This window comes from Geotrypetes seraphini, chromosome 1, assembly GCF_902459505.1.
Source record: "Geotrypetes seraphini chromosome 1, aGeoSer1.1, whole genome shotgun sequence".
In the NCBI taxonomy this organism is placed as follows: Eukaryota; Metazoa; Chordata; class Amphibia; order Gymnophiona; family Dermophiidae; genus Geotrypetes; species Geotrypetes seraphini.
This window is the reverse complement of record NC_047084.1, coordinates 519,845,184-519,869,285: the sequence shown is the minus strand read 5'-3', so window position 1 is coordinate 519,869,285 and position 24,102 is coordinate 519,845,184. Positions and strand designations below refer to the sequence as shown.

The 24,102-nt window shown below is 44.6% G+C and overlaps 1 protein-coding gene across 3 annotated transcripts in view; it reads right to left on the bottom strand.

The window, feature by feature from the left end:
- The window catches only part of FBN2 (fibrillin 2), a 617,508-nt gene that overhangs the window by 341,370 nt on the left and 252,036 nt on the right, over window positions 1–24,102 (bottom strand). For all 3 annotated transcript variants that reach the window (XR_004537713.1, XM_033928968.1, XM_033928969.1), the window contains exons 12-13: window positions 15,437–15,556; window positions 5,764–5,889 (exon numbers count right to left, since the gene is read on the bottom strand). Coding sequence is in view for 2 of the 3 variants with exons in the window: in XM_033928968.1 (XP_033784859.1) it covers window positions 5,764–5,889; window positions 15,437–15,556 (246 nt within the window). In the remaining variant the exon portion in view is untranslated. The remainder of the gene's footprint in view (window positions 1–5,763; window positions 5,890–15,436; window positions 15,557–24,102) is intronic.

Below are 24,102 nucleotides of genomic sequence, written 5' to 3'. Positions count from 1 at the left end.
AGAGTCAGACAAGGAAAGTAAATAATCCAACAACGTCTCCACTGCTAGGGAAGTGGGATCAAGATGATGAAGAAGACACCAGGAAGAAAATCTCGTCCACTTCTGATGGTAACATTGCAGAGTGGCTGGTTTCCTGGAGGCATCTAGAATGGAACGAACAGGCTGAGATAAAAGAGTATCATGAGATGTCAGCCCGAGAGATACCAAGCTGTCAGGTGCAGAGACTGTAGGTTGGGATGTAGAAGGGTCTCCTGATGTTGCGTAAGCAGAGAAGGAAACAGAGGAAGAAGAAAAGGTTCCCTGGAACTGAGTTGAAGTAGAAGGGAGAATCAATGTTGCCTGGGCCACCTCGGAGCAATCAGAATCATGGTGGCTCGTTCCCTCTTGAGCTTGAACAAGGTTCTCAACATGAGAGGCAGAGGAGGGAAGGCGTACAGGAACAGATTTGACCAGTCGAGGAGAAAAGCATCCGCTGCCAGACGGTGAGGAGAGTAGAGTCTGGAGCAGAATAGGGGCAGCTGATGATTGTGAGGAGCTGCAAAGAGGTCTATCTGAGGAGTGCCCCATTGAGTGAAGATAGACTGTAGAGTTGCAGGATTGAGTGTCCACTCGTGAGGCTGGAGAATTCTGCTGAGTTTGTCCGCTAAGGAATTCTGTTCTCCCTGAATGTAGATAGCTTTCAGGAAGAGATGGTGATCTATGGCCCAAGTCCAGATCTTTTGGGCTTCTTGGCATAAAAGGCGAGAGCCTGTCCCACCCTGTTTGTTGATGTAGTACATCGCAACCTGATTGTCTGTGCACAACAGAAGAACCTGAGGAAAGAGAAGATGTTGGAAGGCCTTGAGGGCATAAAACATCGCTCTGAGTTCCAGGAAATTGATGTGATGCTTCTTTTCCTGGGCTGTCCAAAGACCTTGAGTCTGGAACTCGTTCAAATGAGCTCCCCATGCATAAGGAGAGGCGTCGGTGGTGATGACTAGTTGATGAGGAGGCTGATGGAACAGAAGACCTCTGGATAGATTTGAGGATACCAACCACCATTGAAGAGACTGACGAAGAGATGATGTCACAGATATGTGTCGCGAGCAAGGATCCGTCGCTTGGGACCACTGAGTAGCAAGGGTCCATTGAGGAGTGCGCAGGTGAAGACGTGCGAGGGGTGTGACATGAACTGTGGATGCCATGTGACCCAAGAGTACCATCATTTGTCTGGCTGAGATGGAATGTTGTGGAAGCACCTGCTGACATAGAGACTGAAGGGTCTGAAGACGATTGGATGGTAGGAATGCTCTCATGAGGAGTGTGTCCAGCATCGCTCCAATGAATTGAAGTCTCTGAGTGGGGATGAGATGAGATTTGGGTAGATTGATCTCGAACTCCAGTATTCGTAGAAACAGGATGGTTTGGTTGGTGGCCAGGAGAACTGCTTGAGCGGATGTGGCCTTGATTAACCAGTCGTCCAGGTAAGGAAATACCTGAAGGTGGTGAGAGCGTAGAAATGCAGCTACCACAATAAGACATTTGGTGAACACCCTTGGAGAGGAGGCAAGACCGAAGGGCAGCACCTTGTATTGGTAATGACAATGATTGGTCATGAAACGGAGATACTGTCTTGAGGTTACATTGATCGGTATGTGAGTGTATGCCTCTTTGAGATCGAGGGAGCATAGCCAGTCGTCTTGATTGAGAAGAGGATAAAGGATGGCTAAGGAAAGCATTTTGAATTTTTCCCTTACCAGATGTTTGTTGAGATCGCGAAGATCTAAAATTGGTCTGAGATCTCCTGTTTTTTTGGGAACTAGAAAATAACGGGAGTAGAACCCCTGCCCCTTTTGATCTAAAGGAACTTCTTCTATAGCGTTCAGAAGGAGGAGGGATTGGACTTCCTGAATAAGGAGGGCAGATTGAGGACTGTTCAAAGCAGACTCTTTTGGCAGGTTTTGGGGCGGAAGAGTCTGAAAGTTGAGAGAGTAGCCGTGGCGGATGATGTTGAGGACCCATTGGTCCGAAGTTATAACTTCCCACCGGCTGAGGAACAGAGAGAGACGACCTCCTATAGGTTGAGGCAGGAGAGCAGATATAGGAGTACTGGCTATACTTTGGAGAAGTAAGTCAAAAGGGCTGTGTCTTCTGCTGTGGAGTTGGCTTTACAGGCTGCTGTTGCTGTTGTTGTCTGGGAGGCTGACGCTGTTGCTGCCGTTGACGCCTGGGTTGCTGAGCTGTTGTTGGCAATGGCCGAGCTGTGAAGCGGCGTTGATAGGCTGAATGTTGTCTAAAAGGCCTTGTTGGGGGAGGCTTTTTCTTATTTTTAAGTAGGGTATCCCAACGTGTCTCATGAGCAGACAGCTTTTGAGTAGTCGAGTCCATGGATTCCCCAAAAAGCTCATCCCCTAGGCATGGGGCGTTGGCTAGCCGATCTTGATGATTAACATCAAGTTCAGATACCCGAAGCCAGGCCAAGCGACGCATTGCCACAGACATTGCTGTCGCTCTGGATGTAAGTTCGAAGGTGTCGTAAATGGACCTAACCATGAACTTACGCAGCTGAAACAGAGATGACAAGCAATGGTGGAAAGATTGTTGTTTCCGTTAAGGAAGGTACTTCTCAAAGGAAGCCATGGTGGTAAGGAGATGTTTAAGGTAGAAAGAAAAATGAAACCCATAATTTCCAGCTCTATTTGCCAACATTGCATTTTGGTAGAGCCTCTTACCAAATTTGTCCATGGCTTTACCCTCTCTGCCAGGAGGTACAGAAGCATATACACTGGCTCCTGAAGATTTTTTAAGGGTGGATTCGACAAGTAAAGATTCATGTGGAAGTTGCGGTTTGTCGAACCCAGGAATGGGAATTACTTTATATAGAGAGTCTAACTTACGTGGGGCCCCTGGAACCGTTAAGGGAGTCTCTAAATTCTTGTAGAAAGTCTCCCTCAAGATATCGTGCAGAGGGAGCTTCAAAAATTCCTTTGGAGGTTGGTCAAAGTCAAGGGCATCCAAAAAAGCTTTAGACTTTTTGGACTCAGCCTCCAAAGGAATGGACAGAGAATCACACATATCTTTCAGGAAACTGGAGAAAGATGAAGTGTCATGCTTTGAGGATGGGTCATGTACAGCAGACTCCTCCTCATCTGAGGAACATTCTCCTTCAGAGAGAAAGGGTTCCTCTGAATCTCCCCACAGATCAGGATCCCTGACATGGGGAGAACGGTCCCGAGACTCTGGGGTAGATGGGTCTACATGCCGGGTTTTGCGCACCGATTTACCCGATCTCATCGACATCGACCCAGGCGATGTAATCGGTTGTACCGGAGCCGAAGTCTGCACCGACTGATGTTGAGCTCTCGGCTCCGGCGCAAGGACTGGCATCGATACCGATGAGGTGGAGTGAATCGGTACCGAGGGAGTGGATACCGACAGCACAGGTTGTTCCACTATCGGTACCGGCTCAGTGCGGACCGGCACCGGAAGGTTTGGTGCCAGGATAGCTGGAAGAAGCTGTTGTAATTGCTCCTTCAGCTGCGCCTGGAGAATGGCCGTAATACGGTCATCAAGGGATGGCACCGGTACCGCTTTTTTCTTCTGCGGTACCTGCGGTGCCGCTCGACGCCCTGGAGATGAGGAGCCCGATGTCGAGGGACTCACCTCGATAGGGGCGGAGCGCTTCCGCTGGCGCCTCACAGTCGGCAGGATTGGACTCACTGCACTCGAGACCGGAGGACGCTCCAGCGGGGAAGGCTTCTTAGCCGGCTTACCTGCATGTTGGGACGCCGGTGCGGTGTCTCGCGGCGTCGAAGAAGAGGGTGCCGACTGAACTGGTGCCGAAGTCGGAGTCGATGGAACGGGATCGGACATCTCGGCACCGAACAGTAATCGCTGTTGTATTTGGCGATTTTTTAATGTTCGTTTTTTAAGTGTGGCACAGCGGGTGCAGGTGGAGGCCTGATGCTCAGGACCCAAACACTGTAAGCACCAGTTGTGTGGGTCCGTGAGAGATATGGGCCGAGCACACCGCTGGCACTTTTTAAAACCTGGCTGAGGGGGCATGAACGTGAAGACCGCTTCAGCCAAATCGAAGGCCGAGGCCTCGATGGTGGCAGAAGGCCCCGCAGGGGAAAAGCCAAATTGAATCAAAAAAGAAGATTTTTTTTTTTTTTTTTTTACAAAAATCAAAGAAAAAAGAAACAGGCAAAAGCCAAAAAGGTTTACGCGAGCGGGAAGGCAAGTCAAAAAAATTTTCAACAGCCGTTGAAAAAACGCGTCTTCTTAGCTCCGCGGAAACTAAGAAACTGGTGGACCGCGCGCCTCTGTCGGGCGGGAAGGCACTCGCGCGTGCGCGGTGCGGCATGCCAGAACTTTCCAAGTTCTTAGAGTGCAATCACTCTAAAATTGTCCGTACCGGGGCTCCGTCGGTGCCGTCACCCATCAGTCAAGAATATGCTGCCTGCTTGTCCTGGGATAATACTAGTTCCTGGAAGGTGGTCTCAGTCTTTGTGACCTCACTCCAGAGGAGATTTAACATCTGGATTTGGGTGGGAGATTTGTCTTTTGGTCAGAGCACATCAACTGGCCAGTGAAACTGGATTAGAAGATTTGGGCCTCTGGTGAAAGTCCACCTTCTGACCCCTGAATAATAAGAGGATTATAACATCATCTTTTGGAGTATAGGAGGAGTCTGTAAATAGTTAGACTGTGTCCACCAAGAAAATGTTCACTGTTACAGAAATGTACCTCTACTTATTGCACTAAGGAGAAATAAAGTTGGACTTACTGGTGTGGTCTGCATTATTCAAAGGGAGTGAGGGAGGAATCGGATACATGTTTGAAGTGGGTCTCCAGCTGATGAGTTGGTCCCAGCTCTAGTCCTAACAAAATTTATTTTGTGTGCCTCTTCCCAGCATCCGGGTAAGCAAGGGATTACATTGGTATAAATGTTTTTAATCAAAACAGTGTGTGTCCCGTACAAGAGTTTTACAAATTGTCATCTTTAATCAAAATATTGTCATACCATAATAATAATAATAAACAAAGACCAGAAGTGGGAAGAATACCAAATCCACAAACATAATGTGGGAAACAAAAAGTGGGGGTGATCAATGGATTTCCAAATTAAGGAGGAAACAACAAATGACTTTCACCATTGCTCTGGCTCTGCAAGGGAAATTGTATCTATGTGCTATAGAACTTTTAGGAATTTCATTTTGATCTGGTTTGTTGGCGATACAGCGTGATTTGACCCTTGAGGCAGGCAATATTTTTACTGAATATAGTGCCATATCAAGTCTGTTATATGTGAGATCCAAAAAAACTAAGGGCTCCTTTTACTAAGGTGCGCTAGCGTTTTTAGCGCACACCCAAAATTACTGCGCGGTACGCTTCTAGAATAACACCAGCTCAATGCTGGCATTAAGGTCTAGTGCGCATGGCAATTTAGCACGCATTACGCATTAAGGCCTTAACGCACCTTAGTAAAAGGAGCCCTAAATTTCTGGTTACTTGCTGTTTCCTCCTTAATTTGAAAGTCAATCGTTCACCCTCACTTTAGATTTCCTGCTTCAGGCAACAGTGTGGCTTTTTTCAGCATTTTCTTCATACATTAATCTAACGATGTCCTGCAACAGTATGATGAAAACTGTGAGGGTTGGGATTAAGCACTCGAAAACCCAGTTAGAGGTACAAGCATGAAGGTTCCTTACTTTCAAAACATACTGTACAGAAAAATTGTTTTAATTGGTGCTAGTCATTAAAAATTATATTTTTTCCTACCAGCACAATTTTTTCCGTCAGGGGTTAGTTCGAACCCAGCATTGCAAATGCACTGGAAACTTCCGTCAGTGTTCACACAGCGACCATTTTTACAAAGAACTCCATTCTGAATGCACTCATCAATGTCTACAATGAAACAAACAAAAAAAAAACAATATACCATAGCACAGAATCAAGTATGTATAGGAAAATCAAAGATAAACTTTTGCAGACTACAAGTGAAAGCTCTTCTTTTGATGTCCCTTCAAAAATTTAAAAAAAAAAAAACACAACTCATTACCTCACCTAAGATTGGGAAGCTTACTTTGATTAGGACATACAGTAAATTAAAGGAAAACAAATAGAGGGGCATAATCAAAAAAAACGTCTAAGTCCCCTTTTGGCCTAAGGCCTTAAACGTTGAAAGTAGAAGCAGGGAAAATATCCATTATCAAAAAAAACGTCCAAAAGGAGGTTTTTTTTATAATGACCTGCCTCTACGTTCAACTGTTTAAACGCCCAGACCACCACTACGTCTAAACTTATACCATATAATCAACCCAAAAAAAGCCTAAGCCCCAAGCGTCCAAAACAAGGGCTTTTAGGGCTTTTAGGCTTGTGGGCGGGGTTTGAGCTGCCTGGGTCAATCTGGCACCATTCCTGCGCAGGTGGGCCTGCCGGACGGGCGGGCTTGGCACCCATTCATCTGGCCAACATTTTTTGAGGTACGGGGAATGGGGGTGAGGGTGGGGGGTTCGTGGGGTCGGCGGGGGAGTCGCAGGTCGGCGGGGGGCCGATCGGGGGTTCGGGGGTTGCGTCGAGGGCAGGAGGGCCTGGGATCCCTCCTGCCTGTATTTTAGTGGGGGTGGGGGTTAGAGGGGGTCGCGGGCCAGGAGGGCTTGGGCTCCCTCCTGGCCCTAACGTGTGGTGGGGGGAGGGGGGAGATCGCCAGGCCAGGAGGGCTTGGACTCCCTCCTGGCCCCAACGGATTCGGCCCGGGGGGTTTGGGGATCGCTGGGCAGAAGGGCTTGGGCTCCCTCCTGCTCTGATTGTTGGGGGGGCAAAGGGTGGTTCGCGGCAGGGGAGATGAGCCATCTCTCCTGCCGCGATCATTGCTGTACGGGGGTAGGCAGGTTGCTGGGGCCGTTGAGCTGATCGCAGCAGCCACGATCAGCTCAGCAGCCCCTTTTCGGTACTTATACCTGTTTTGACTTGGTCTAATTCAAAACGTATAAGTGCCGACTAGGCAACCTGCCTAAAGTTTTGGTTATACCTGCTGCACGCCTAGGTCTAGGTCGGCCCACCTCCCGCCCTTTCCCCTCCTCTAAAAACGCCTCTTTTTCTCTCTGTGCGTTTAAAGGCAAGGGAAAGGCCTAAGCTGGTTTTAGATACGTCTAAAACCAGCTTTGATTATGGGTACTTGGACGATCAGGCTTTTTGATCATCCAAGTAGCCATTTAGGCCACTTTTTAGACGGTTTTTTTTTTTTTATTATGAGCCCCATAGCTTTTATACTAAATGGGCACAGTATAAAATCATATGGCAATTTTTCAGAGTGTCTGTACTGCTCACACATATAGTGTTTTGAAGCACTTAAATAAGCTCCTTTGAGGTTTAAAGGAAATTGCCTTCTGGCACTGGCTCTGTGATCCTTCTCCTTGTCTTTCTTGTTCAGCTTGTTATTTAAAAAAAAAAAAGTCATGTGTGTGTGTGTAAATGGGGGGAAGGCAATGGGATGCAGTCCAGGCACCAGAGTTGAAAGGCGTCTAAAGTTTGAAAGGGTTCAAAAGTTGCTGTTAGCTTCTCTGTCTCCATGTCATTGATACCCTCCAGCAGATGATGTGAACATGGCAATGGAACGGAAAGGGGGATTTTCAGTGTTGCAATATTGTCAACGGGTAGAAGACATGAACAAACAATAAGATTTAGTAATTTTTTTCCAGCTGGAAAACTATTTTCAACAGTTTCAGCTACTTTAAAACAGTAAAGGGTTATTTTGGGGGGAGACGGAATGTGATGGTGATGTACCAAAGACAATCTAGATGAGCAAGGCACTAGAGGAGAACTGCCAGGACCTCTGCACTCTAGAGGTGCCACTATCCAAATACAGTGATGCCTTAGAATCCGAACTTAATCCGTTCCAGAACCCCATTCGAATTTGAAAGCGTTCGAGTTCCAAGATAATTTTTCCCATTGAAAATAATAGAAACTGGATTAATCCATTCCTGGGTCCCACAAACTCAAATTTTAACAGGAAATACACTGGATTTTAAGGTAAAATATCAACAAATATTCCAAAGCAGCATTCAGATTCCTGGGCAGAAACACACACATACAATGTGCAGGGCGTTCGAATTCCAAAGCAGAGTTTGGATTCCAAGGCAAAATTTACTACAAAAAAAAGTTCGGATTCCAAGTCGTTCGAGTTCTGGGGCGTTCGGATTCTGAGGTACCACTGTAATTGCTTTTCCATATAAAACCATGTATTTATCATCTTATCTGTGGGCAGCTGCCACCAATAAATTGGGTCTCTTTCCGTTTTCTTCTCCTTAACATGTTGGTGGCACAAGGCTGCATGAGTGGTGCATTGATGTTCACAAGGGGTTTCTTTTACAAAGCCACGCTAGCGATTCCTGCCCAGTTATAGATTTGCCTGCTTAGGAATTTATCACTGTCACTTGGTTTAATAAATCAAATATCCATTTAAATAAATAATCTTCATGTGCTCATAGATTGATAGTTCACAAGGCACCATATGGTAAATAATTTTACCAGTGGTGCATATTGCATTCTAATCATAGCACATAGGCTTCATTCATAAGATAAGATTGTCATCAATCATGAGATAAGTGTTTGAAATTTCATATTTATATTTCAAAATACAAAGTATATTATCAGAAAGTTTTGGTTACTAAATAAGCTACTTGAAGCCTATGTGCTATGATTAGAATGCAACATGCACCACTTGTAAAATTATTTACCATATGGTGCCTTGTGAACTATCAATCTATGAGCACATGAAGATTATTTATTTAAATGGATATTTGATTTGTTAAGCCGTGTGACAGTGATTGATTTATTGGGGATTTTTTGCGAGGGCCTGATCATCTTCCAGCTCCTGTTTATCTAACTTTTTAATAGTAACCCCCTTTTTTGTTTTTTTACTTAAGAATGTAGGCAGGATACATGGTTTAAAATAAACAAAGAAACGCTTTGAGGCATGAGAGGAAGGAGCAGCTATAAACGACAAAGAAACAATAAACCCCAATGGTTCACCGCGGAGATCTCACACCTCATTAAGGAGAAGAAAAAAGCGTTTCTCTCCTACAAGCGCACGGAGAAAAGAGAGGCAAAGGTAGAATATAGGACCAGGTCTACAGTGGTCAAAATGGCAGTTAGGGAGGCAAAACTTCGAGTGGAAGAAATTCTGGCCAAAAACATTAAAAAGTGGGACAAATCCTTCTTCAGGTATATTAGTGACAAAAAAAGGAACACAGGCGGGATAGTACACCTTAGAAGACCGGACGGAAGTTACGTGGAAGCAGATTCCAATAAAGCCGAACTACTGAATGAATACTTCTGCTCAGTCTTCACCTGTGAGGCACCGGGACACGGTACGCAGTTGAAGGCAACACAAAGCACAGAAGACCCGCTTCAGAATTTTGAGTTCACACCAGGTGAAGTTTACAGTGAACTGGCAAGACTCAAGGTGAACAAAGCCATGGGACCAGACAATTTGCACCCAAGAGTGCTCAGAGAATTGAGCGATGTCCTGGCGAAACCGTTGGCTGAGCTATTCAATCTCTCCCTAAGTAAGGGGAAAGTTCCCCTGGACTGGAAATTAGCTAATGTCGTTCCTCTGCATAAAAAGGGTTGCAGGGCAGAGGCTGCGAATTATAGATCGGTGAGTCTCACATCAATAGTGTGCAAACTCATGGAAACACTAATTAAAAGCAAATTGGACACGATCTTGAATGAAGGGAATCTTCGGGATCCCAGTCAGCATGGATTCACCAAGGGTAGGTCCTGCCAATCCAATCTCATCAGCTTCTTTGACTGGTTAACAAGAAATTTGGACTTGGGAGAGTATTTGGACGTCGTGTACCTCGACTTCAGTAAAACTTTTGACAGTGTCCCATACCGCAGGCTGCTAAGCAAGATGGAATCGATGGGGTTAGGAGAGACACTAACTGCATGGGTCAATGATTGGCTGAGTGGCAGACTTCAGAGGTTGGTGGTTAATGGTACCCTCTCTAAAACATCGGAGGTGACCAGTGGAGTGCCGCAGGGCTCGGTCCTGGGTCCACTCCTTTTCAACATATTCATAGGGGATCTGACTCAAGGGCTTCAAGGTAAAATAACACTATTCGCCGATGATGCCAAACTATGTAATATAGTAAGTGAATGCAGTTTACAGAATTATATAGCGCAGGACCTGCTTACATTGGAAAGTTGGTCCTCAACCTGGCAGCTAGGCTTCAATGCTAAGAAATGTAAGGTCATGCACCTCGGAAGCGGAAATCCATGCAGGACGTACTTCTTGAACGGAGAAACTTTAACTAGGACTTCAGCAGAACGAGATTTAGGAGTAATCATCAGTGCAGACATGAAAACTGCCAATCAAGTGGAGAAGGCTTCTTCTAAGGCAAGGCAGATATTGGATTGTATCAATAGAAGTTTCGTCAGCCGAAAGCCTGAAGTCATAATGCCGTTGTACAGGGCCATGGTGAGACCTCATCTGGAGTACTGTGTGCAATTCTGGAGGCCACATTACAGTAAAGATGTGCGTAGAATTGAATCGGTTCAGCGGACAGCCACCAGGATGATCTTGGGGCTCAAGGGTCTCTCGTATGAAGAGAGACTGAACAAATTGCAGCTCTACACTCTCGAGGAACGTAGGGAGAGGGGAGACATGATCGAGACATTTAAGTACCTCACGGGACGTGTCGAAGTGGAGGATGATATTTTATTTCTCAAGGGAACCTCGGCCACAACAGGGCATCCGCTCAAACTCAGGGGCGGAAAATTTCATGGCGACACCAGAAAGTATTTCTTCACAGAGAGAGTGGTTGATTATTGGAACAAGCTTCCAGTGCAGGTGATCGAGGCAGACAGCGTGCCAGACTTTAAGAATAAATGGGATACCCATGTGGGATCCCTACGAGGATCAAGATAAGAAAATTGGGTCATTAGGGCATAGACAGGGGTGGGTAAGCAGAGTGGGCAGACTTGATGTTTCTATGTTTCTAGCCAGTAGATGATCCATGTGCAATTTGAGTGGCTGGGAGATACTCAACTAAAGAGAACCTAAAACCCAGAAATATGTATAGTAGAGGACTGAAAAATTTCCCCTCCCTCTTCTCTATAAAACTCTGCATTTTATCTTCCTGCATATACAATCTAATATGTCGTTTGATGCTGAAGCCGTTCTACAGTAGATATTTTGTTTTGGAGCACAAATATTCAGTGGAGAGTCTTGTAACTAAACTAACCACAACATACCCTTCCTGCACAAACTACCAGTACCTAACAGGACTAAATTTAAATTTCTATGTTTGATTTTCAAGGTCCTCAGACAAAATAGGTCAGAATACTTAAGAGATCTCAATGGTGAATAAAGGGTTAGCTTGTCCTTTAAGGTCTTCTTAAGTAGCATCACTATCTGTACCCTCACCTAAAGAAATTGTACGATGTGATACCCACCAGTGAGCCTTCTCAGGAGTAGCCCCCATGCTCTGAAAATTACTCCCAGAGGGGATATGGCTAATTCCAGACTGCCTCTACTTCAGGAAGCAGGTGAAAGCCTGGCTCTTCACCCAAGCCTTTAATATATAGAAGGAATTTTCAAAAGTACGTCTAAGTCTAAGTTTGGACATTTTGGGAAAGACATCCAGATATCCAGTAGACTGCAAGACTTCTATCTTTTTTTGTTTGTTTAAATAACTTATCTAGACATTTTGGCCCTTAGTAAGTCTATCTTTTTTGGACATTCTCAAATATAAAGATGTCAACATGAAAAATGCACAAAAGCAAGCTTTACAAATGTCCAAGCAGCCAGCTTTCTTAGCAAACTGTTCACAGAGCATTAAGCAAAGAAGAGGGACACTCTTAAGAGCTCCTGTAGTGAATGTCACATAAAAAATCCTAGGTACACGTCACTATAACTTGCTTTTATTGTATGGTGAACCCTCCAAAACCTACCCAAAACTTATTGTGCCCACCTGTACACCACAACAACAGTCCTTATGCCTGCAAGTGTCATTTTTATATAAGTACAGTAGGTTTTGGAGGGCTCACCACACAATATAAGCTAATTATAGAGACATCTTACCGGGGACTTTTAATGCGACATTCACTGCAGTAACCCTTAGAGTGCCCCTCTGCTCTGCTGTGCATATATATGCGAGCCTTGTGAATCTGTCATACACACTTGAAAATACTGTTTTTATTCACATCTTTGGGTGGTGGGAGGGAGTCAGTGACCACTGGAGGAGTAAGGGGGGGGTCATGCCCCTGGTCAGTTTGGGCACCTTTTTGATTCTTATTCATTTTTAAAACAGGTCTAGCCCCAAACGTCTAAATCAGTGTATCGCAAACTGTGTGCCGTGGCACACTACTGTGCCTTTTGAAATTTTAAGTGTGACGCGGCTCACTGGGCAGGAAGAGAGGCTTCGGCGCCTGTGTCAGCTGACTTCTCCTACCATCGCGTCCGTCGTATCTGCAGGGACTCCTGCCTTCCTCATCTCCGCGTCCCCGGACCAACAGTGGCAGCTTCATGTGCTTTTAACTTTGGCACACAGCTGCCGCTAGCAGTAGTTTACCCCCGTTTCATCAGGCAGCCTTGGGGCCTTTGCTAGGCTGGCCCGCTTCAATGATGCAACGTGGGCCAGCCTAGCAAAGGCCCCGAGGGTGCCTGATGAAACCGGGGGTAAACTACTGCTAATGGCAGCTGTGTGCTGAAGTTAAAAGCCCAAAGTGAGCTGACGCTAGGCTAGACAGGAGAGGTATTTCTGGGCAGTGAAGGGAGAAGGGGTACTGCTGAACAGGGGGAGCAGGGAAGGGGGACGTGGTACTACTGGACAGGGGGGGAGGAGGGAAGGGAGAAGGGGTAATGCTGGATGGGGGGAGGAGGGAAGGGAGAAGGGATAATGCTGGACAGGGGGAGGAGGGAAATGGTACTGCTGGACAGGGGGGAGGTAAAAGGAAGGGAGAAGAGGTGCTGCTGGACCTAGCAGAAAGGTGCTACACACTGGAGTTGAGGGTGAGATGGTGCATGGGGAGAGAGCATGTTGGGTTGGGGGGTGGGAAGGAGGGATGCCACTCGAGGGTTTGATTTGATACCTTTCAGATCAGGGATCCCTGATGAAGGCGTGTTAACCGAAACACAGACCATGTTGGTTTGTACTTAGGTGGCAACACTAACCGCAACATAATATTGTCTCCATATATTTAGCCTGCATCTTATACCCTTGTCTGCAGTTTGTTTTTGTTTGTTTGAATTATACCTGTTATACATCGCCTTGGGTGAATTTCTTCATAAAGGCGGTTGGTAATAAATAAATGGGACCAAGTCCATTCAATTCCTATGGGCTTAATCGCTTTTGCTGTGCAGAAATTGCTAGCATGGCTTTGTAAAGGGAGTCCATAATAATTTTAGCACTCTCATAATGCATCACAAAATGAATATGTATCAGAAAATGAATTCTCCAGGCCACAGCCCCACTAATCTCAAGGTGAGCAAATCTGATGAGTGGTTATTTTTTTATGCTGGTACAATTAAATTTGACATCTCATGCTTTCTTTTTAAGACTGCAACAAAGCAGTGACCCTGTTTATGCCAAAGATTTTAATGCCTGTTTTTCTATTGTTTCCTCCACAATTTCATGCAGGAGCGGAGCGTGGATGGAGATATCTAGACTGGGCTGTGGCACACGGTACTCCAAAACCTCTTCACTAAGCCACAGATCCAAATGCAAAATTCATTAAACATATATCAGCAATGTGCTGTAGTCTGAACATTTTCACTCATGGGCTGTTCAAAATCCATGAATTTAATGATTTTTTGAGTCTGTGCTCTGGGATGAACACAGTACACAATGCAATAACACTCTGCTCTAGCATTGCCACATGTTTATTTAACCTTGCAAGCACCTTTGCTCAGAATGGATGGCATGGGCTGAGATAACATGCTGCTAAAACCAATTGGGCATGAGTTATGATAACTCTTTCCATTCACTTGAAAGGGAATACTCTGCTGTTAGCATGTGCAGCAAATTCCACTTTCAAACAAAGAAGGAACCAAATATCCATAAGAACAAGACAAAAATCCAGAAAGTGAGTAAAAAATAATAAGCACTAAATGGGGATGTGTGATAAAAATTCAGTCGTGACTATTTCTTCCAGTGAATTTTTATTCATGTAAATTCATTTGACTCAATACGGTCCTTATTTTGGTTCTGACAGGCCTACATTAAGGGTCAAAAAAACCAATATCTACAAAGAAATGTATGCATAGTTAAAAACAAATGAACAATAAGAAATCAGAATAACCAATGGGTCCTTTTACTAAAGCTAACAGTGCAGGATAAATACTCTGACGTCCATAGGAATTGACTGGGTATCGGAGTATTTGCCACGCAGCACTCAGCTACGTATGCAGCTTTGTAAAAAGGGGGTTAGGAGTAAGATATTGGAAGTTGATAACAGAAAGACATCACATTTCCTGCTCTGGTTAAACAGTAAACTTTTGTAAAAACACATTTGGGTGGTCATAATTTGAACCAAATTCCATTTTCATATGTTAGACTCCACATGGTAGGAATTATGTTATTGCACACCTAATTTTATCAATCCATTATCTTATTATTTTATTACCATATTGATTATTAATTTTATTATTTAATTACTTTATAAACTATTCAATTCATGGTTTTTAAAATCATTTATTAGTATCATCGTATTTTAAAATTTATAAAGATATAATATTCTGATTTTCCATTTTTTAAATTAAATATTTCTAATTATGACCACCAGAATGTGTTTTTACAAAAATTATTTACTGTTTAACCAGAACAAGATATATGATGTCTTTGTGTTATTGTCCAATATTCTAATTATTCTGATTTCTTACTGTTCATTTTTTTTAAACGATATATACATCTCTTTGTAGATATTGTTTCTTTGTTCCATGAAGTAGGCTTGTAAGAACCAAAACAAGGATGGTATTGGGTCGAATGAATTTGCATTCACAAAGAAATAGTCATGAGTTTGAGTTTTTATCACACACACCCCCTCCCCAGTTGGTGCTAATTCTTTTTACTTCACTTTCTGGATTTTTGGCAAATTCCACTTCAACAGGAATTTAAATCTCCGCCAATATGTGCTGGAGGACATTTAATACATTAGATTTTCCCAGCTGGTAATTTAAAATGTGGTCTTAATACTCTAATTGGAGCAGCATTCATTTGGGAAATTATGAGACTAGACATACCAAGACAGATACCTGGGCAACAGATACCACAAAAAATCTCAGTTCCTAACCAAGATTACAGCTAATGTGAAGTTTCAGGAATAGAGGCCTCCTGTTTTAGTCCTGGACTTGGTAATAAGTGCCTTCAGAACTCAAAAAGGACTTGACACTAGAGGTTAAATACAGTCGCTGTAAAATGCAGATACTCTGTCAGTAATGGCTTACCAATGCAAGCTTGTTTGGTGGGAGTTCTCTGGAAACCTGCGTGACATTTGCAATAATATAATCCAGGTGTGTTGACACAGTCTCCATTAGTGCAGGGATTTGATGTACACTCATCAACATCTGTTTGAAGCAAGAGGAATAACATTAGAGTGACTGAAGAATTAATTTTTCTTTGAAGTACAGCATTCTTAGCTGACCATCAATAACCATATTTTACCAACTAGAGAGAAGCTTGCCCTTGCTCAAATCAAGGAATCACACTTTATCCCACCTATTCTGAGTGTGCCGAAAGCTGCCTTCTACATAGCTATGGGCCAAGCTATAAACTTTTAACCAGGAGACGAATGGCTATAGCAAAGTTATGTGTTGTAGGCCTCATGAGAATGGCTGTTCCATGATATCCAGGCTATCTGTTTTTCTAACAGAAAATCAATCTAACACCATGGGGTTCATTTTCAAAGCACTTAGACACACAGGGCCAGATTCTGTAAAGGACATCTAAAAATTAGGCATTGTTTAGACATCCAGCAGCAGAAGGTTGAGCGCGATTCTATAATGCATAGACACACTATAGAGAATCACGCTCAGCGGTGCTGAGCGAATCTAAGTGTGTCTATATTGTTAGATGTTCTTTACAGAATCACCTTTTAGGCATTGCATAGATATCCAAACATCTATAACGTTATCGTGTGTTAGCGTTATGACATCATTAGAATGGCAATTTTATGCTGTCTTTTTACATTCAAATTGTATGCAGTAAAAGGCTGACACCGCAATTATATTTTATTTATTCATCTTTAATTATTTATATACCACTTATATCCTATGTGGTATTTACATTTGGCTCCTTTTATCATATTTCTCTTTTGTTCCACAAGGAGCAGTGGGGAATTTGAACCAACAACGTCAGGGTGCTATGGATGTAGTTCTAACCATTTCACCACACACACTCAGATAGTAAACTGCATGTCAATTCCAAAGCCAAGCTCATATCCTCTTGATTTACAAGCAGTCATTTATCTAGGATAAATATCAAACATGTACCTTCAACATTTGTCCGATTCCTCTTTTGGCCTCTATGTTCCTCAAAGTACAAGAAATATATATATATATATACATATATACAGTACTAGTCTTTAAGCCTGTTACATTAAAGGGTGCTAGAGCAGATGTCTGTCTGGGTTTTTTTCTTTGTCTCTCTCTCCTTGGACGCTGTCTGTCATTCATTCTGTCTTTGTCTCTCCCAGGCCCCCCTGCCTACCTGTATTTCTCTGTTGCACCATGCCTGCCTGTCTCTCTGTGGCCCCCTTCTGTCTCTCCCCCCTCCCAGAGCAAAGCATGATTGTTTTCTGCCCCCCAGCACACCCCTTTCCTTCTCCCCCTGTTGTGTCATGCCTGCGTGCTCCGTGGCCCCCTTCTGTTCTCCCCTGATGATTGCTGTCTGTCCCCCTCCCCCCAAAGCAGCCCCCTTTCCCTCTCCCCCTGGTCCCCTGTTGTGTAATGCCTGCCTGCCCCGTGCCTGTTGTGCCATGCCTGCATGCTCCGTGGCCCCCTTCTGTTCCCCCCTGATGATTCCTGTCTGTCCTCCTCCCCTCCAAGCAGCCCCCTTTCCCTCTCCCCCTGGTCCCCTGTTGTGCAATGCCTGCCTGCCCCATGGCCCCCTTCCGTTTCCACCCTCCCATTCTTACCCTCCCTCCATTCCTCGAACTGGAGCTGGGGCTGCATCGTTCACCTCAGCCCAGATCTCCTCCTTCATGGCGGTGGGCGGGGCTGCAGGAAGACCGAGTGTGGCGGCAGCGGCAACCCCGACTCCTTCAGCACCATGTCGGGAAGGTGGAGAGCGGCCTGCGAGATTCACTACAGTGGCTGGTGAACCTCAGCAGGCCGCTTTGAAGAGCAGCGGCAGCGGGAGGGAGGAGTCCCTGGAACAAGCGCCTCCAGCTAGCGCAGGCGCTGTGAGGAGTGACACAGAAGCACACCTCATGCTACCAGGACTCACGATCGTTCAACAGAGCATGCGCGCGCTAGGGTTTTATTATATATATATTTTGCATACTAAATCCTCTATTTTTAGTAAGAGGACTGCTTGCAAAAGCAGGTCTACTTTTGAGCATGAGTTGGGCGCTAGATAGGCTTCAGTTAGGTGGATGCGACTTAGGCATCTCTTAGGCATGCAGAAGGCATCCACATATAGGTAAACAGGGCTTTTATTTTTTTTGATGTTTAATAATGCGTACCGGGCAGAGCTCTGGGTTTCTGGCTCAGAAATATCTAAGAAAAAAGGCCATTTAAATTAAATGATGAATTTATGGAGCATGTGTGGTTGGGCAGACTAGATGGACCATTCAGGCCTTTATCTGCCGTCATTTGCTATGTTACTATGTTAAGCAAAGCACATGAAATATATATATATATTGCATATTAAAATTCTATTTTTGGGGTAAAGAGGACTCCTATTTGATAATAATAGAAAAAGATGTTTAATAATGCATTACTCAAGTAAAGCATATGAAACATATATATATATATTGCATACGAAACCTCATTTCCAAAAGGTTAAGAAAAAAAAAGAGATACACTAATCATAATGGTATATAGGAAGCCAAGGGAGCTAAGCAAGTGAACAGAAACTTCCTTTTTTTAGTTCAAATGTTTTGAAAGTTATTGAGCACTGAATAAATGACCATTCCATCTTACCAGTGACTGAATTGTGGTCTTATTTCTCTTTGAGCATTGTGAGCGTAAAGGTTATCAGCAGAAAAGGGCTTTCAACTCTTGAAGGCACACCAGAACCATGATTAGCGCCCAGTTGGGTCACCTGCCTGTAACTGGGACCCAACTGTATGACAATACCCAGCAGCACTATCACATCACATATTAAGAAAAGGCTTCTTGAAAATTAACCCCCCCTCCCTATTTTACAAAACTGCACTAGCATTTTTTGCGCTGGTCATGTCGGTAACAGTTCTGACGCTCAAAGAATTTTAGGTGCCACTAAGCACATAAAGCGCATATGCCACACTACTCGGCAACTAAGGGCTCCTTTTACTAAGCTCCGACAGCGGTTTTAGCTTGCGCTTACCGCGTGCAGAATTGCCGCACATGCTAGATGCTAACACCAGCATTGAGCTGGCGTTAGTTCTAGCCACATAGCGCAGGTTTAGCGCATGAGGCAATTCTGTACGCGCTAAAAACGCTATCGCAGCATAGTAAAAGGAGCCCTACGTTTCAGACACCTTTTATAGAATCGGGCCTTAAGTGCTCCTGTGTTAACTCTGCAATGTTTATGTTTATTGAGAGCTTCTTTACCGCTACTAATGACTGGGGAGTCATTTCAGAACGGTTTACATGAGCTTCTGTAAAGGTGTTACGCTACATGAGCTTCTGTAGAGATGTTACCATACAGAATTACAAAGAGCTTCTGCAAAGTGTTAAAATACATGGGCTCTATACTGAAATACACGAAGCTCTGTGGTGGTGTTACACTACAGAGTTATTTATGCTGGCATGATTATGCCATAATCGGTCATCCTACTTATATGTACACGTTTATACCAAATCAACCATCTTACGTATATACACAAATAATACTAGATTTACTATTGCAGTAAATACACTATATTTACACACCTTCTAAAGAGTTTGGCCATTTCAACTAAATATAATCTATTTAGTTACCCAGTTAGCTCGGCTTATCATAACACACTGAGGCTCAATTCAAGTTTCAAGTTTCAAGTTTAATATTTATTTGATTAATCGCCTTGTCAATATTCAAGGCGATTTACACATGAATAAAAATTACAGAATAAAAGAAATTTTAAAACAATTAAAAACTGACTAGACACAGACGATAACTAGACAAACTGGAAACAAAAGGAAGGTAGGGGAAGAAGTTACAATGTAATTGAGCAGAGTGGGAAAACAAAAATGGAAAACACAAAAGGATGGGATGAAAAATAGTTGAATGTGAGGAAAAAAGACAGTTAGGTCCAAAATTTTGTTGAATATTGATTAAAAGGAACCGATGGTATTAGATTACAAAAGCATCGTTGAATAAGAAAGTTTTCAGTTTATTTTTAAATTTGTCTAGATTGACTTCTTCACGTAAATAGATGGGGAGAGAATTCCAAGTTTGGGGAGCTGTCACTGAGAAAATATACTGACGGCGCGTATTTATTATTTTTAACGAGGGAATCATTAGTAAATGCTGTTGGTCTGATCTTAGGGTTCTATTGGAGGAATAAGGGATTAATAATTTATGAATAAAGGCCGGAGTATTAAACAGAAGAGATTTAAATGTGAGCAAACAAAGTTTGTAAGTTATTCTGTGGGCTACTGGAAGCCAGTGGGCTTCCTTAAGAAGAGGAGTTATATGGTCGAATTTTTTAGCTTTTGAAATAAGTCTGATAGCTGTATTCTGAATAATCTGAAGACGTTTGATTTCTTTTTGTGCTATACCATTAAACAAAGCATTGCAATAATCTAATTTTGAAATAACAAGAGAATGGATGAGAATTTTCAATGAGTCATTGCTAAATAGCTGAGAAATAGAGCGTATCTGTCTCAGTCTAAAAAAAGAAGACTTAATAACACTGCTAATGTGATCATGAAAGGAGAGTTTATGGTCCAAAATTACACCGAGTATTTTGGTTTTTTGTACAACTTGCGAAGGGAGTCCATTAATAGAAATTGGCAGGATAAGTTTAGGATTGTCTTTCCAAGGAAAGAGCAGTGCATTGGATTTATTGATATTTAATGCTAATCGGTTATTGATTAACCAGTGGTGAATTTTTTCAAGTTTTGTGTTAATTAGGGTTATATCAGAAGGGTTATTGGGATCTATAGGATGCAGAAGCTGTATGTCGTCTGAATAAGCAAATGTATTGAAACCAATTGATTGACATAATGTCAACAAAGGAGCAAGAAATATATTAAATAAGAGAGGAGATAGTATAGAACCTTGAGGAACACCATGCGTTGTAGAAAAAGTATCAGAAATGGTATTGTTAAAGGAGACAGTTGAGGAACGATTCTATATGTGTCACAATCAAAGAAAAGGTACCAAGTTTTAAAGCATGCTTACTTGAGAAACGAGGCAACAATGTCAGTTGGGTTCTATTTCTATTCTAACTAAAAATTTGTGTTAATTGAAATGGTATATCTCTGGCAAATGAAATGCTAGAAAGCAATGTTACTTACCGTAACAGTTGTTATCCAGGGACAGCAGGCAGCTATTCTCACTAGTGGGTGATGTCATCCGACAGAGCCCCAATACGGACGTCTCACAAGCATGTCTTGCTTGAAGAAACTCAGAAGTTTCGAGATGCCCGCACCGCGCATGCGCCAGTGCCTTCCCGCCCAATGCTCCGGGCGTGTCTCCTCAGTTCAGGTAGCTAGCCGAGAAGCCAACCCAGGGGAGGTGGGTGGGACGTGAGAATAGCTGCCTGCTGTCCCTGGATAACAACTGTTACGGTAAGTAACATTGCTTTATCCCAGGACAAGCAGGCAGGTATTCTCACTAGTGGGTGACCTCCAAGCTAACCTCAATGGGATGGTGGGAGAGTTGGCAACTTAGGAGAATAAATTTTGTAATACTGTTTGGCCAAACTGTCCATCCCGTCTGGAGAAAGTATCCAGACAATAATGAGAGGTGAATGTATGAACCGAGGACCAAGTGGCAGCCTTACAAATCTCCTCAATCGGTGTCGATCTGAGGAAGTCTACAGAGGCCGCCATTGCTCTAACCTTATGGGCTGTGACCTTACAGGGAAGGGATAATCCAGCCTGGGCATAGCAGAAAGAGATACAAGCCGCCATCCAGTTGGAGATGGTGCACTTCGATACAGGTCGTCCCAACTTGTTTGGATCAAAAGAGACGAAAAGTTGAGGAGCAGTTCTGTGTGGTTTGGTGCGATCCAGGTAGAAAGCCAAAGCACGTTTACAGTCCAGAGTGTGAAGAGCTGATTCTCCAGGATGAGAATGAGGCTTTGGAAAAAACACAGGAAGCACTATGGATTGGTTGAGATGAAATTCAGAGACCACTTTAGGCAGGAATTTCGGATGAGTGCGAAGGACCACCTTGTCATGATGAAATACTGTGAAAGGCGGATCCGCAACTAAGGCTTGAAGCTCACTGACCCTGTGAGCAGACGTGAGGGCCACCAGAAAAACTACTTTCCAAGTGAGAAACTTTAGTGGAGCCTTGTTAAGAGGCTCAAAAGGAGGTTTCATAAGCCAAGAAAGGACAACATTGAGGTCACAAACCACTGGAGGAGGTTTGAGAGGAGGATTGACATGGAAAAGTCCTTTCATAAATCTGGAAACCACAGGATGAGCAGAGAGGGGTTTCCCTTGTAGAGGCTGATGGAAAGTCGCAATAGCACTCAGGTGGACTCGTATAGATGTAGACTTGAGACCAGACTGAGACAGGTGTAGAAGATAGTCCAATACAGAGGATAGGGAGGCTCACTGAGGCTCCTTGGAATTGGAAACACACCAGGAAGAAAATCTAGTCCATTTCTGGGAGTAGCATTGACGAGTAGCAGGCTTCCTGGAAGCCTCCAAGACATCCCTCACCGCCTAGGAAAACTGGTGAGGAGTTACGTTGAGAGGAACCAAGCTGTCAGGTGGAGAGACCACAGGTTGGGATGAAGCAGTGATCCTTGATGTTGAGTAAGCAGTGAAGGAAACCTGCTGCTGAGTTGAAGTAGAAGGGAGAACCAAGGTTGCCTAGGCCACCAAGGAGCTATCAGAATCATGGTGGCCTGGTCGGATTTCAATTTGACCAGAGTCTTTTGAATGAGAGGAAATGGAGGAAACGCATACAGAAAGCGATTCCCCCAATCCAGCAGAAAAGCATCTGCCTCGAGGCGATGAGGAGTGTAGATTCTGGAGCAAAACTGAGGCAGTTTGAAGTTGTGGGGGGCCGCAAAGAGGTCTATCTGAGGCGTCCCCCATTGTGCAAAGATCTGATGAAGAGGGTTGGAATGGATAGTCCATTCGTGAGGCTGGAGGAGACGACTCAAGTTGTCTGCCAAGACATTGTCCTTCCCCTGAATGTAGACAGCTTTGAGGAAGGCGTTGTGTCGAACCGCCCAATCCCAGACTCTGAGAGCTTCTTGACAGAGGGAGGCCGATCCCGTGCCCCCCTGCTTGTTGACATAATACATGGCGACCTGGTTGTCTGTGCGAATGAGGACCACCATGTCGTGAAGCAGATGTTGAAAAGCCTGAAGAGCATAGAAGATGGCTCTGAGCTCCAGAAGATTGATCTGATGGAGTTGGTCCGCACTGGTCCAGAATCCCTGAGTGCGAAGTCCATCCAGATGAGCCCCCCAGGCATAGGTCGAGGAATCGGTTGTGAGAACCTTCTGGTGGGGAGGAGTGTGAAACAGCAAACCTCTGGATAGATTCGAAGAGGTCATCCACCAAAGTAGAGACTGCCAAAGAGCAGGAGTGACTGTGATGTGTCGAGTTAACGGGTCTGACACTTGAGTTCATTGAGAAGCCAGGGTCCACTGAGGAATTCTGAAATGGAGTCTGGCAAAGGGTGTTACATGAACTGTAGAGGCCATGTGGCCCAGGAGGACCATCATGTGTCTCGCTGAGATGGTCTGGCGAGAAGACACAGACTGGCAGAGATGAAGAAGAGCATCCATGCGCTGAGGAGGAAGGAATGCTCGAAGCTGAATGGTGTCCAGGACCGCCCCGATGAAGGGAAGAGACTGGGTAGGCTGCAGATGAGATTTGGGGAAATTGATCTCGAAGCCTAGACTCTGCAGGAAACAAATCGTAGCCAGGGTCGCCGAAATGACCCCTGGAGCTGAGGGGGCCTTGATGAGCCAGTCGTCGAGGTAGGGAAACACCTGAAGACCCCTGTTCCGGAGTGCAGCGGCCACCACCACCAGACACTTCGTGAAGACTCTGGGAGACGAGGACAGGCCGAAAGGAAGCACTCAATACTGCAGATGTAGATGTCCCACCTGAAATCTGAGGAACTTGCGGGAGGCCGGATGAATGGGAATGTGAGTGTAGGCCTCCTTGAGATCCAGAGAGCATAACCAGTCGTTCTGCTCAAGGAGGGGGTAGAGAGACTCAAGGGTCAGCATGCGAAACCTCTCCTTTACCAAGAACTTGTTGAGGACCCGAAGGTCCAGAATGGGTCGCAGGTCGCCCGTCTTCTTCGGGACGAGGAAGTACCGGGAGTAAAAACCCCGGTTGTGCTGGTCCACCGGGACCGGCTCGATGGCCCGAAGCCGGAGCAATGCCTGAGCTTCCTGATGAAGGAGGGTGGTCTGTGTCAAGTTGGAAGGATACTCTCTTGGAGGGTGGTCCGGAGGGACCCGATGGAATTGAAGAGAGTATCCTTCTCTTAAGATGGAAAGGACCCAGAGGTCGGTGGTAATAGCCTCCCAGCGATGATAAAAATGGTGGAGGCGACCCCCGATAGGAAAACCAGGGGGAGGCAGAACGAGGTTGGTTATGCTCCCTGGGATGGAGTCAAAAAGGCTGAGTAGCCTTGGGTGTAGCCGGCGTTTGAGGTTTCTGTTGAGCCTTCTGAGGAGGCTGCCTCTTCGCTGGTTGTCTCGCAGCCGGAGCCTGCCTCGGAGTGTAACGCCGCTGATAAATCAAGGGCGGCCTAGATGGTCGAGACTGTTGAGGCTTGG